The 14,631-nt window shown below is 31.5% G+C and overlaps 1 protein-coding gene across 1 annotated transcript in view; it reads right to left on the reverse strand.

Annotated features, from left to right (window-relative positions):
* Nucleotides 1-9,162: 9,162 nt before the first annotated feature.
* The window catches only part of LOC148312453 (lachesin-like), a 71,726-nt gene continuing 66,257 nt past the window's right edge, over nucleotides 9,163-14,631 (reverse strand). Inside the window, exon 10 of the mRNA XM_088277242.1 lies at nucleotides 9,163-9,372. Coding sequence (XP_088133368.1) covers nucleotides 9,230-9,372 — 143 coding nt within the window. The 3' untranslated portion in view covers nucleotides 9,163-9,229. The remainder of the gene's footprint in view (nucleotides 9,373-14,631) is intronic.

The following is a 14,631-nucleotide window of genomic DNA, read 5'->3' on the forward strand; positions in this document are numbered from 1 at the left end:
TTATTGTCATCGTCGCGAAAGCTTTCTTGCCCTGAAGCTTCGAACAAAGCCCATGATTAATTTATCATTTCCGATGTTTGGTTATTGGGGATGGAGGGGAGAAGAGGCTCTGCGCTCCATAGTGCCTCGAGAGGCGAGGCGGGAGGCAATTTGAATCCAAACGTCTCGAATTTGAATTCTAGAGGCGTTCTAAACAGTATAAATTGCAAATCGGCCGGGGATTTCCGTTTTTGTTTTTACCATAACGCATTGAAAGCGTTTTACCTTTCTCGGGATAATATTCTTATTGATGGAACTACCAATATATATAACTTATCGTATTTGGAATCCTATTCTGAATCGCTGTTTCGATTTCGGTAATTCCTCCATTAATCTCAATCTTACTTCTATTAAGGTAAATGTTTTATCTTCATACCGCTTCGAGACAAATTATTCGGTACGCATTGCTGTTCGTTTGGATAATAACAATTTATTCGTTCAAAACCTTCTTTCGACTAATTTATAATGATGAATAATTATTATCTGTATTTATTTACTATAGGTAGTTTGGTTTATAATTTTATACTTATTTCGTGCGCCCAGCCTGTGTGTATATATATATATATATATATATTGTATATATATATATATATATATATATATATATATATATATATATATATATATATATATATATATATATATATATATATGTATATATAAACATATATATGTCTATACATATATATAAATATATAAATATATTTATATATATTTAAATACATATATTCACAAATAAACTGAGGAACTTACTTGAACTTTACTGCAAACTACAACATGATACAGCTGCCTGTTCTATCGTATCATCCATCCCTGTTTTGCGTGTCGACTGACAATAGCAGAATACTAGCAGAAACAAAAGCTCATAAACTACGATTATTTTTTATTTACTTTTGCAAACTCCAGTGAGCGAATGACTGTTGCAACCTTAAACTCAAGCACGTCACGTCTCAGCTCGCCCTGGTAATAAGCCCTTCCTACAAAATCACTACTTTTCTAAAACTAACTAAGTTATAATCATGCCGCTTCTCCGTAGAGGTAGACAGAGATAATAGAACGCCACACCAATCAGTCTTTGCAACAGAATCTTCTCCTCATCTACATTCATACATATCCTCATACACACCACCACATCTCAAATACCTCCAGCCGCCCCCGTTCTGCCTGCCCGATAGTCCACGTTTCTCTTCTATACAACAGTATGCTCCAGGGTAGAGTTTTAATTAAGGTTTTCCTTGTTTTTCAACTTATATAATTACATTATTTTTTGACATCTCAACATAGATGAAGAAGAATATGGAAGTCTGGGCATTTATGGGGCTTACGACCGTCATAGGCTGGTTTTGGTAACGTGTGTAAAGTATTATAACTTACTTACTTACGTCATTATTTTAGTTAAATGTCATTTTTACTTAAACGTCATTATTTTACCTTATAATTTGACCAGTTAATTTATTTACAACATTTTGAGTGTGTCCAAATACTTGTACACAAACATGGATTATCTCCAATTATTGGAAATTTTTATCGTATTTTTTTAAAAATATAAAAAAATAACTCCTAAAACTGGAGATAATCTAGATTTGTGAATAAGTATTTGGACACACTCAAAATTTTGCTAGTTTTACTGAGCATTTTATTAATATCTGATTTTCTCATGTAATTTACTTTACTTCTTCAACCATAATTATTTTTGTGATTAACATAATATATCGTCTAAAAATGTCAATTTTAAGACTTAGAAAGTTTCTTATTGAATGCTATTCTTGCTTATTTCATCCGGCTATATAGCAATTATTATATGGAAATTACATGTATGGAAGCGAAACATGGAACTGGCAAAGGAAGGATGAAAGCAGAGTGAACGCTGTTGAAATGCGCTCCCTCAGACGAATGTGTGGAAAATCATTGTATGACAGAATTAAAAACAAAGATATAAGAACGGAATGTAAGGCTGAACAAGGAATAATTGAAAAGATTAGGAAGGGTGCTTTAAGCTGGTATGGACATGTGGAGCGAATAGATGGCGAGAGAATGACTAAGAAATTATAATATATGTGGCAAATGTGAGCGGGAAAACAGACCGAAAAAGACTTGACAGGATCAGATCAATCAGAACCTAAAATTTGATGGTGTCAAAAGTCTGCGTAATCGGAGGGCATGTATGACTGGATGTGAAGGAGGCGAGGAGTGTATGTCAGGAGAGAAGAGTGTGGCGTTCCATCCTTTCTGCCTACCCTTGCGGAGAAACGGCGTGATGGTAGTAGTAGTAGTAGTAGGAGTAGTAGTAGAAATTACATGTAAGGTGCTGTAACATTTGTGTGTATTCCTGTTTACGAGTATCGCACTAACTGCAATGCATGTAACGTTTAAGTTTGACCGCCGGAGCTGGAAGCCTCGGGCCGCCACTGTTCTCGGCTGGATATTTATTGTAGCCACAGACCGTAACTCGCGGCTAAGCCCGAGATAGCCGTGTTTTATCTGGCCAGGGACGGCTCGTGCCAAGGACAAAGGTATTTTAAATTATATCGTCGGGTATAACCAAATATTTTCACATCAATATTTATCCTATAAAGGGGCCTATATAAATATGGTGCCTATCAACGTTTGAGCTCTTTCGGCAAACAAACCTTTCTGAACAAACTTTGAGTAATATTTTACATTGATAACTTTATAAAATTATAAATATATCTCCTTTTAACCACTGAAAATAACCGTTTTTCAGTACTTTGCAAAGGATCATCTGTTATCAGTATTAATCAGTGGAACATAGAACTCATCTGAAAGAATATTTAAAAAAAATATTACAAATTTTCAACGTGTATGGAAAAAAAAACCTTTCATATTGAAGTCCTGTAAATACTTGGACTTCCATTTTCTTCTTCATCTATATTAAGACGTCAAAATAAATATCTTTTAGGTGGAGAAGCATAGATTCGTGAACAAGGATTTCGACACACTCAAAATATTGTGATTCTTCATCTATGTTGAGATTTCAATTATCATTTTGAAAACAACTCATAAGTGCGGCAAATTCAGTGACTAAATATTTAGGGACAAACTCAAAATAATTTATAAATTGTCAGCACGCTCGGCTACCGCACTGGAGGTCCCGCATTCGATTCCCAAGGGGGATCAAATAAACAAAAGTAATTTGCTCTCTCTAATATTTATTTAATATTACCCTGAACTGGTACCTGAAGCGGAGGACTAAGCACCTTTCCTTCATAATGATCGGGATAACACTGCGTTTATATAATGCAGTGCTTTACGCACCATCGGGCACAGATAAGGGTACAAAACAAAAAGAGAATTCAAAAACGAAAACACCTTAGCAACATAAAAATAAAGATGGACGCTGTTTTTTCTGTTAAACATTTTCCTGTAGGAAATGCATCCGTCTCCTTAGGTACCTACAGATATGACGTACAAAAAGTTCAATAAACCTACAAGTATTTACTGAATATGGTATAAGGTTCCAATTATGATAACGAAAACACCATTAATTTTCAACATAATAAAAGCACTCCAAAAGCTTTACTTAAAGGTAACAATGTTGACATTTTCAATGAATACTTCCACAAAGGACTCTGGCGATAAAAGAATCTAAAAAAATGCAAATCGATGCTAGAAAATCAGTCGTCCGCTCACGTTTGCGAGTAAATATATATGTACCTACATAAAAATATGGTGTATAATAGTACCCATTACGGAAGATAAAAGAATTTCACCGAAATATTAAATATTTTAACAGAGACAAAGCTCCATCAGAAGGGAATAAAAATGTCTGCGTATCGTTCAAAGTGTCCATCGTAGGCTAACTAGCCAGGCCTACGATACTTTGAACAATGAGTTATGTTCACCATTTTGCCCATAATTTAACAAACATATTGTATAAGATCTCGGCAGTTGTATTATGCAGTATTTTGACAACCGCTTCTATTTCTAAGATGAAACTGTAAAATTTATTAAAAACCTTTTAAAGTGAAAAGCTTTCCTATCCTGTTTATAGGTGAAATTTCTTTCGAATTTATTTTCAGTTTTTAAGAGACTCTTGAAATATTTGTTTATTAAATTTCACTGAATTGCGCTGAGTGATAAGTCGAATATCTTCTTTTTCTTCTTCTTAGTGTAGGCGTTGTGGTCTGTTTTTAAGAGGGATTAGCCTCCTGCGATGTCGATTCTCAGTTGTTAATATATGTATCTCCATAGTGATCTACCTTAGGGTTGGCCGCGCAGTGTAATGTGGGAGAGTCTTGATAGTTCCATTCTCCTCACATGCGCATACCATTATCTGCTTGTCCTGTTGTCTTATTGTCTTCTTCGTTGTTTTCCCCTTCAACGACATCTTCGATCTCGTATATTCCTCTTATCCTGGTGATCCTTATTCTATCTCGTAGGCTCTTGACAGGATATGCTCCTTAGAGTCTTCATTTCTGACATCAAATACCATCGAGTGAAACTACCCTCTATGACATTATCATGAAAATAGCTAACTGAAAACGATCGATAATCATTTAAAAATATTTTCTTATTGTACATCGTTTTTAGGTTTAAAGTAATGAATATTTAATTATTGCACATTATTGATCTTGTTTGGGTTATAATCGGCTACCAAATGATGAAATATCCATACGCCTGTAGGCAAGCAAACGTCAAAGGGCAGTGCATTGTAAATACCACATGACTAGGGCATACAATCCCAGGATCTCAAATGTTTTTCACTCCCGTAATTCTCGGGATTAGAAAAAGCCGAGATTTTTGAAATCTGTGAGAAATGAGAAAATTGTCATGCGTGTATTGAATGCGAAAAAAATTAAATTAAATTATATAAAATGAAACAGAAATATGCATACTAAACGGACAATAAAAAAGTCGTCAAAGAGATCATGCTTGTTTTTGTATGAATTCAATAATATTAACACAAATTTGCTGATAATAACATCTGGATCTTTTTTATTTTAAGTTTTACTTGATTAAAATGAGTGGTATTTACCAAGTAAAATTAAAATAAATTAAATATTGATATTGCAACAAACTGATAATCAAATAACAAAAATATTGGTTCTAATTTACGTACAATGTGAGCATATTTTTTTAAACAAAGTTTGTTTTTATTTTTTATTTTTTAGTTCCAAATATTATTTTATTTTTACGTCGATGATCCAGACAAAGCAATAAGCATTTTTATAATTGTCAATATAAATGATTATTATAATGCTAATAGAAAATAAATTATAAAAAATAATTAAAGTGCTCTCGAATCTAATGCACTGATTTAGTTAATCTAGTATTTGTTTCTTACTTTATTTTCATATTACGTTAACAGATAAAACAAACACTTTTTTTATTAATTTGTTTATTATTATTATATTTTCTAATGTTAGTATTCATACTGTCTTTATTCAAATGCTTTTATATTAATTTCATTTAATAAATATTAATTAAAACAAATATAACACTTTGTCTGGGATCCCGAGATTTAGTGTTATAATCTCGTAATCCCGGGATTTGAAAATAATCTAGGTTTGTATCCCTACACACGACAGTTAAGAAAACAGTTGAAATATTGTACACGCTAAGAGAATTCTGCAAATGAAGTGGAAGAATTGACAAAATTTAAGATTTGGAGCCAATTTTATAAAGGTCTACGACCTTTTTGGTAGACCTTTATGAATTTTAAATTCATACAAAGTTGAATAATTTATTTGGTACTTCTATAACATATTTGGGAGTAGTAGAATCGGAGGGGTGGGAATAAATACTGCCTGATTCATACATTTATAATGAGGCGTCGATGTTTTCTGCTACCCTGGTGATTATTATTGAAAAACTGACATATCGTGTGTAGATAAAATATATTAATTAGATATTTACGTCACAACATTTTGGGTGACTGCTAATCTTTATTCACGATTTTTTTTCACGGCGGAGTTATTTTTACATTTTGATCAATATGGAAGTTTGAGTATTTACAGGACTTATGAGCCATCATAGGCTGGTTTGAGTGATCACTTTTACATATGTAACACTCACTAAATTTGTCACATCTGACTCTAGTCCATTAGGGTCACATGGCCATCTAACACACTTTTAAGGACCAAGAAGACACTGCGTTCATGAGATGCAGTACCCTGAGCGTCAATAGGTGAAGATACGGGATACATTATAGGTTATTAGCCTCGAATTAGACTTCCACATTTCCATTTTATCTTTTTTTATCAAAATTAAATCCTTTTAAACTTCGCCCTTAATTATAAAAAAAATGTTTTTGATAAAAAAGTATTTAAAAAAGAATATTTTTTTTTTACCATTGTTGTAGGAAATAAGGGATGTTTTCAAATTGTGTATAAAAAAAACGTTTTTTTTGTTGACAAGAATAAACGAATATTTTATTTTTCCAAAATCATAAAATTATTATATTACATTTTTATACAATACGTCAATAATTGTTTCTACATAAAAAGATGTATTTTTTTATCCTCTGATTTAAAATGTTATATTTTTTTTAATATATAATTACATACTTAATGCATACTTTTATTTACATATTTACAATATTTACATTTATATATTTATACTATTTTATGGTAATCGAAATATGGGTGATACAATATGCTTTTCAAATATACATGTATGTTCATTTAAAAGTAGGTTACAGAGAAACACATTCAAGTTCAAACATTTGTTAACATAAATAATGTTTTAGGCAATAAATAAGGTGACATAAAATGATCATATCATGATATGAATAAATTATGACATGACAAGAATTAATGCACAGGGATGACATGACCAATTATTAGCGGTATATCAATCATTGACAGTGTACTAATTATTGACAACGTAACATTATATCAAAGTATTTCTTAAATTACTTTATTTAATCGGTATGTTGTATAAATAATTCTTCAAATCAGACGACTGTTGAATTAAAACATAGACTAACATCGCTGGAGATGACAAGATGCTTGTCAAAACCGGTTGGAAAAAATACCAAAAAAAAAATGGTTAAAAACAAAAATATAAAACAAAAGTTAAAAAAAACCTTCCTTAAAAGTAAATTATTAAATTGTTCTTTATTTTTCCTACTGCGTATCCTCATTAAAATCTCTGAGTGCGCCAGTGGATACATACATATGTACACGTAAACATATATAAATCTGTCGCCAAACTGAGTTAGAAATACGCAAACACCAACAAACAAAGTCGCGAAGTCTATCACGGGTATTTGAACAAAGCTTTGATTTGAGCTTTGGAGGACTTGTCGCGGTGTTAGTTGGTGAGCGCACATCAAAGTTCCAATGATGCGCAGCCTGCACCTCACTTGCGCAAAGTCGTACTTATTCTTCAACGCCTTCCCTTCGAGTATCTTCTGTGTCAAATTTTTGCTCAAATTTCAGGCGCCGACTTTGTATATCGTAGTCATACAGGAGAAAGTGACCAAGTGCATATTTTTACAAAAACTTGATTCTTGACTTTGATATCTTACTAGCTTAATATTGCCCTGAAAAAAATCCAAAAGAATTTTAAACTTGGAAGTATAAAATATTGACCTGTTAAAAATGACTAACTGCATTTATGTCTATTTTCTTGCCAAGAAAAAGTTACTTAAATGGCACTCCTGAACATTTTACGATTTGTAAGTTGGTCACTTTCTCCTGTATGACTACGATATATGCTAGTTTTCTTTGAGATGGTAAACATAAGCTTTGTCTTCAAACTGAGTGTCTAAGACAAATTTATTTGACTTAAAAAATATCTTTGTCAATCATAACCTCTTAGATGCTTCGTGCTACTTCATGTGTTGCTGTGTGCCGATGTATAGGCACGGTTATAAAAAATCTCGTTTGCTATACCAATATCAATTTAAGTCGGCATTATGTAGAGAAAACTTGTCTATATCACCTTTGTATTTTTAATCGAAAAAAACAGCCACAAGTTTTCTTCGTGGTTTTATGCACGCGCAACGGGACACGATGTTTATTAAAAAAAACAATGCTTTATTTTCTCGTGAATAATTAATACTTTGCAAAAAAAAATTGAAAAATTAATTGCCGTACATACAGGTTGAATAAAATACAATTCCTTAAAAAAAAACAAAATGGTTTTCTACAAGCGTCGATAATTTAAATATGACATTTTGGGGATTAAGCAGTTTTGTGCTCAAAGCCGAAGATAAGTTATTATATTACAATTAAGATATTTAGTCAGGGATAGGCTGCTACTTTAAATAAGGAAAAACGAGAAGAAGGGTAGGTGTGTAATTGATATATTTTTTCCATATCCTAGACACAATAATCATTTAAAAAAATCGATAAAAAATAAAAAAAAATAATTCGATCAGTCAAACAAACAGCATAAAAATATTACTTATGTATAATTCAAACTTATTATAAATGTTATGAAAAATATTATAGTTTTATCTTACAAATGAGACAAAGTATTTAACAAGATTTTTTCAAAATATTCATTGATATCTTTTTAAATTAAAGGTGAACTCTCAACTTGATATGAAACATGTATTGTTCTTTAATATGAAAGAAAATGGAATTCTGAACATCCCAGGGGTGCATTTTGCATTTGACCTGGCATTTTGCTGTCTTGAGCGATCATTTTATAGACTTGTGTAGCGTTCACCATTCTACCCATTATTGAACATCCATGTTGCATTATTTCTTGAAACCTGTATGTGTGCAATGGTCTATGATACCTTCCTCATACGGGTAGCATTTTTAATAGATTTGGAAGTACGGCTGATAAGTATTATAGGTTTCTCAACTTCATATAAAACATTTATTGTTCTTTTTCAATGATAAAAAAGAACGATATATATTTTATATCAAGTAGATATATAAACACCTTTAATATTGACATATAATCCATAAGGTGAATAATCCAGTATGTGACATAAAATATAATATGTAATGATATTTTTTAACTCGGGGCTTTTTAATCACACTTATTAGGCTTACGCAAGCCCCTTCCACACCACCCCTATAGTACCAGAAATATTTAGCATATTATTTTTAAAGAAAGTCTATGCTTATAATTAAACTAAGGACAGCCATAATATGATTCTTGCCGTTGGTACATATAATTTTAATTCGACTTAAAACGAAACATCATTTCAATGTATGAGAGTTGAAGAATGACGTGTTGATAGGATCATTCCAAGTGTGTGTAGTTCTCAACTGTGTATGCTGCATACTTTCGCGAGTAAAGTTGACAAAATGGCGACCAGGAACACAGGACCGGAAGCGTTTCGGTCGGAATTACCGGAACTCAACGCCCACGGGTCCGGAGTGGCCGAACCCAGCGTGTAGTCGTATTCTGTGGACAAAATTAACAGTTATTAGTTTCATAGAGTAGTGACGTATTTTGGAAAAAAAAAGAATTACTGCTAGTTTAAATTTTCACCGAGGCACTTTTAGAAAATTTGGTGGTGGTTTTACAAACTTGTATTTATGTATTTAGGTTAGCAGTGACAGGGATATTTAAAGCTTATTATTGAAATGTTTATTCACAGTAAAATCGGAATACAATTTTTTTTCATATTTTGTATAGATTTTGGAATTTAGTTTTAAAAAAAAATGCTTTGTAAGAGATGGTCTGTCAAGAAACCTGGATGGTTCTGTATCAGATCTGGGAATGCGGTGGGACAGCTTCCAATGCTGATTTAAATGTTTAAAAAAATCCATACAAAACAGACACATAATTAAATTTAAAACAATAAAACAATAACTCCAAATTAAAATGATGTGCCCTTACCGAGTTTTGAATGTAGTCGTTAAATTGAACACTTAACAATACTTATTTTTAAAACTTTATGAAAGAAAATTGTTTTATGCCTTGCAATCAAATACGGAGTGTTCGAATGATGCAATATATTTCAGATCTATCTACGTCCATTTTCTATTGATAGAATAGAATGCCACAACTCTCTGTCTTTGCAAACATTCATCGCCTCTTCCACGTTCATGCATATCTTCTTACACACCCACCGATTACTACTACTCCTAACCTGACTAATATCAAGTATTCGAAATGCTTGATCATGTCAAGTTTTCTTCAGCCTTCATCTGCTTGTATTAACCTAATTGGCCTCATAAGTTTGTTTTAGTAGGTATTCTTTCTCTTTACTCAATCGTTCCACATGTCCAAACCATTTCAACAAACCTTTTTTAATTTTATCGATCTCTACTATTCTCTGCTTTGCATTCTTTTCTATTTTCACCATTCGAACATCTATCATACATTGTTTTGTCGCACATTCGTCCGAGAGATCGCATTTAAACTGAATACAGTCCACTTTCATCCTTCTTTTTCCAACTCCTTTAAAAAAAAATCTTTTAACCCTTATCAGCACCCAATGGTGTATAGGGCACTGCATCTTATTGACGCAATATTATCTTGATCGTTCACAGATGAAGGCTGGTGTCAGGACCAGTGTAATATTAAATAAATATTTGAGTGTAAAGTACATTTTTTTATTCATTCGGGATAAATCGTTAAGCTTACTATCAAAATGTGGTATCGTAAATAAAATACTCATCCTTTGATCACTAATAATTTACCAACTGGTTAATATGAATACAGGCCTCCGTGATCCATAAATATTTTGTGTTTGTACGCCGCTCGGTTTTACAGCCAATTTAATGAAAAAATAACAAGTATTCATATTTTGTACGTATCGCTCTCGTACTAATAGCACACGAGATTACTACGCACTTCAGTTTCGACTGGATAAAAGCGTTTCGAGGAATTACACAATAATAATTGTTATTATCGCTTATAATATTTTACGGGCTCAGTTATTACATACAAGTACCATTTGAAATATTCGAATTTAAATTGTGAAATGACGGGAATACAATATATTACTGTATTACATTCAATTCCATATGTATAATGTATGTATGTACATATATGTTTTAATCCAGTTGGTGGGCAAATAAATTATATTCGGAAAAAATTACATAGTTATATTATTTATATTTGAAGCACTGACTTTGTGGTTTTCCATTTTATAATTAAAATGTAACTTTGTTTTAAAATAACTATGAATATTTTATTATAACTTAATTATAATGTCTACTGATTTCTTATATTAATCAGTCTTGATAAAGAAGCGGTTAGCTTCGAAACCGGTTATATATATATATATATATATATATATATATATATATATATATATATATATATATATATATATATATATATATATATATATATATATATATATATATATATATATATATATACATATATATAAATATATATATATATACAAATATATAAATATATATATATATATGTATATATATATATATATATATATATATATATATATATATATATATATATATATATATAAATAGTTATATATGTGTGTGTGTGTGTGGATGTGTGTATACACTTTTGTGTTTGAGTGAGTGGTTGGAAATCCAGCAAACAAATTTAATAAAACAAAAATGGTTCCAGGAAACGAACGTAATCCTTTGTTTCCCTCTTTGAATGCAAACCTTTTGGAAGGAAAAAGAGTTTAACACCTCCGAGGTGATTTATGAGTGAGGTGAAAGCCATTTCCTTTCCTTCCCTTTGTGGCTTTCCACGTCCTCTCATCTTGAAGAGATCAGGTCCTTTGACTATGGCAAGCCTCGCCCAGCGATGCTGGGATGTGGATTCACCAATACAAGTTCACACATTCCTACATGTGTGGGTAAATCAGTACAGTCCGGTAGCTAAACCAAATCTATTTATTTTTTTATTGAAGTATTACTTGGTAAATACCACTATTTCTTAAAATCTATTGTGATACGTACATCGATGTATTCAGCATCATTTTCAAACACCGTATGCATCGAAATACGTATCACGATAGATTTTATGTAATAGTGGTATTTACCAAGTAAAACTAAAATAAAAAATGGAGTCACTTTTCTTATGGTAGACAGCGTGCTTCTTAACAAATACTATCACATTACAATTTTAATATTTTCATTTGTAATATTGTTTCATAGATTACAATAATAAAATATATTTAAAAAAAAATTAAACCATGAAAATTCACTGCTTATATTGCTGTAATCGGGTAGACGCTGGACTGTGAAACTAGCGTTGATAGTTTGATTACTGCCAAATGCAAAATGAATATAATAAATATTCATAGTCTAGGGTTGTTTGCAATGTATTTTTCACATTTACCTTCCTTTTTCCAACTCTCTTACCCGCAGACAAGCCTTTAAAATAAAAGCTTTGCAGGTTATTATTTTATTCCTTTATAATTATATCAAATAAAATAAAAATATACTAAAAACACATTAGAAATACATGTTTTCTCTTTTCTTCCCATTTGACCAGATTAAGCCACAACACCGCGTAGCCAGGTCCAGCAAATGTATAAATAAATAAAAAGTTTTTTAGTAAGTATATTAAAGCTATGTTAACTTTGTGGTATGGTAATATAACATTCTCCTTATCATTTATCGTTTACTTTTTTCACAAAGTGAACGATGAATGATAAGGGGAGTGTCAGTAATAATTTCGTCGAGATAGAAAATCAACGGGGCATATTTATGAGATATTTGATGAAATTCTCCAATAAAAGTGCGGCATTGAACTAAATGTAAAATAATGCATCATATTTGTCCATTACATTGAATAGTTTACTCTGAATTTTATTCGCTGTGAAGCTCGCTTTAGTATTAGAGCTATTCGGATTCGATATGCCTTCAATAAAATTTGGAATGGAATTTTCGATGCATAACGATTCTACCATATTGGGCCGGTTTAGAGCCAAACGGGAGTAATCCACTTTTTTCTCTTTTGTTATTGAAACTATTTGGGCATCATCGTGTGTGAAATATTACATTTCTAATTTAATTATATATAAATATTACAATTCGATATAAAATTTCCCAAATTGTGGTCGGGTTGTGGTCCCGTGGTTAGTGTCGCGGACTCTTAAATCAGAGTTTCTCTGTTCGAACCCACTATACCACAATTTGAATTTCTAACAATGAGCCGCTTAGGCTCACAGAAATAGTATGAAATTGAAATATTGGTTTAAATAATAAAAAAAAACACAAATATTTCTGCTTTTTAATTAAAAAAGTTCATTATTTCGACAATGATGTATTATTTCATTTATTTAATTTTACTTAACCACACTCATTTTTTAAATTTAAAATTTGCAATGTGTCCTCATTGTGTTAAATTGTAAAATGGGCAGGCACCTTTGTAAATATTTGTTTGTTGTTTACAAAAAATATTATATGTGTAAACACTCTCCATATCGTTCATCGTTCACTTTGTGTAATGCCAGTTGAAAATTCGACTTTACGACTACCGGTTTAGGAATAAGCATTCCCTCATCAGGTCAGTTATAAACTAAACTATAGATTAGGTCTACAGCTGACCTGATGAAGGAATGGTTATTCCGAAACCAGTAGTCGTGAAGAAGAATTTTCAAATGGTATTAAATAAAGTGAACGATGAATGATAAGGAATGTAATATTACCAAACCACAAAATCAACAATGCTATCAAATACAAATAAATTATTTATTAGTTTTATGTCTATTATTAGTCATGACATGGCCAAATGACGCGATATATTTAATATTTACCTACCTCCATTATTAAATTATTTATACCTCTTTCAGACCACCTCCGTTATTTATTGATTTAATGGATAATGGAAGCAGGTTTTGAAGGTCAACAGGAAGACATAAAAGTACATGATAAAGATGAAGAAGAAAAGTTGTCTTTACAAATTTATCTAATAAAGCTATAGTTAAAACGACAAAAAAGGATTTTTTTAATGTTACTGTAATTTCCTTTATTAATTCTATTAAATATTATTTTAGCAGCCCGTTCTTTGAGTTAGTTGTGTTTGGTTCTGAGCCATCCATTTGCAAGTATATCGGGAATACAGCAATATATATCTGAAGAACAGTGAAGGCATCTCATATTATGAAGCGAAGCACTACAAAATGGCGACTCGGGGAGAAAATGGCGCAAATTGAAAAGCAATATGCATAAAGAGCGGTGACCAATTGATGCCTTCGCTACGTAATATTCTTGCAGAGGAAGTCTCGAGGGCTTTTCACGACATATGTAAATTGTAAACACCAAACCTAAACACACTTACCGCCCCTCACTTCAATCCTCTCTTCACCCGGCCCCTTCATAACTTCAATAAACTTAAACAGAACTGGACGAAATATTTTCATTAAATATTTTGAGGGAAAATTCACCCTTGTTGATTTTGAAGTTAAATTGGAGCTTATTTTACAGGCTGTTAACTCTATTCTATAAAAGAATATTGAATTATTGAACAACGATTTCTTTTAAATGCAACACTGTTATATCATAAATCATCTTTCACCGTACTTTCAATTGTCGTACCTTTATCGCGAGTATTCGACAGTGTGAAGGAGTTACACGATTTATTTCCAACTTATTTTGGTTAGGAAATGAAAAATAGTAAATTTATGTGAATAGTTACCATAGATAATAAACCAACTGTCAAACGGATATTTTTTTAATGAACGGAAACAGAAAATAGTGGGAAAAAACTGGAATGCGT

The sequence above is a fragment of the Brachycentrus maculatus genome, unplaced genomic scaffold, assembly GCF_059751285.1.
Source record: "Brachycentrus maculatus isolate JH-2025_06_01 unplaced genomic scaffold, ASM5975128v1 h1tg000039l, whole genome shotgun sequence".
NCBI classification, from domain to species: Eukaryota; Metazoa; Arthropoda; class Insecta; order Trichoptera; family Brachycentridae; genus Brachycentrus; species Brachycentrus maculatus.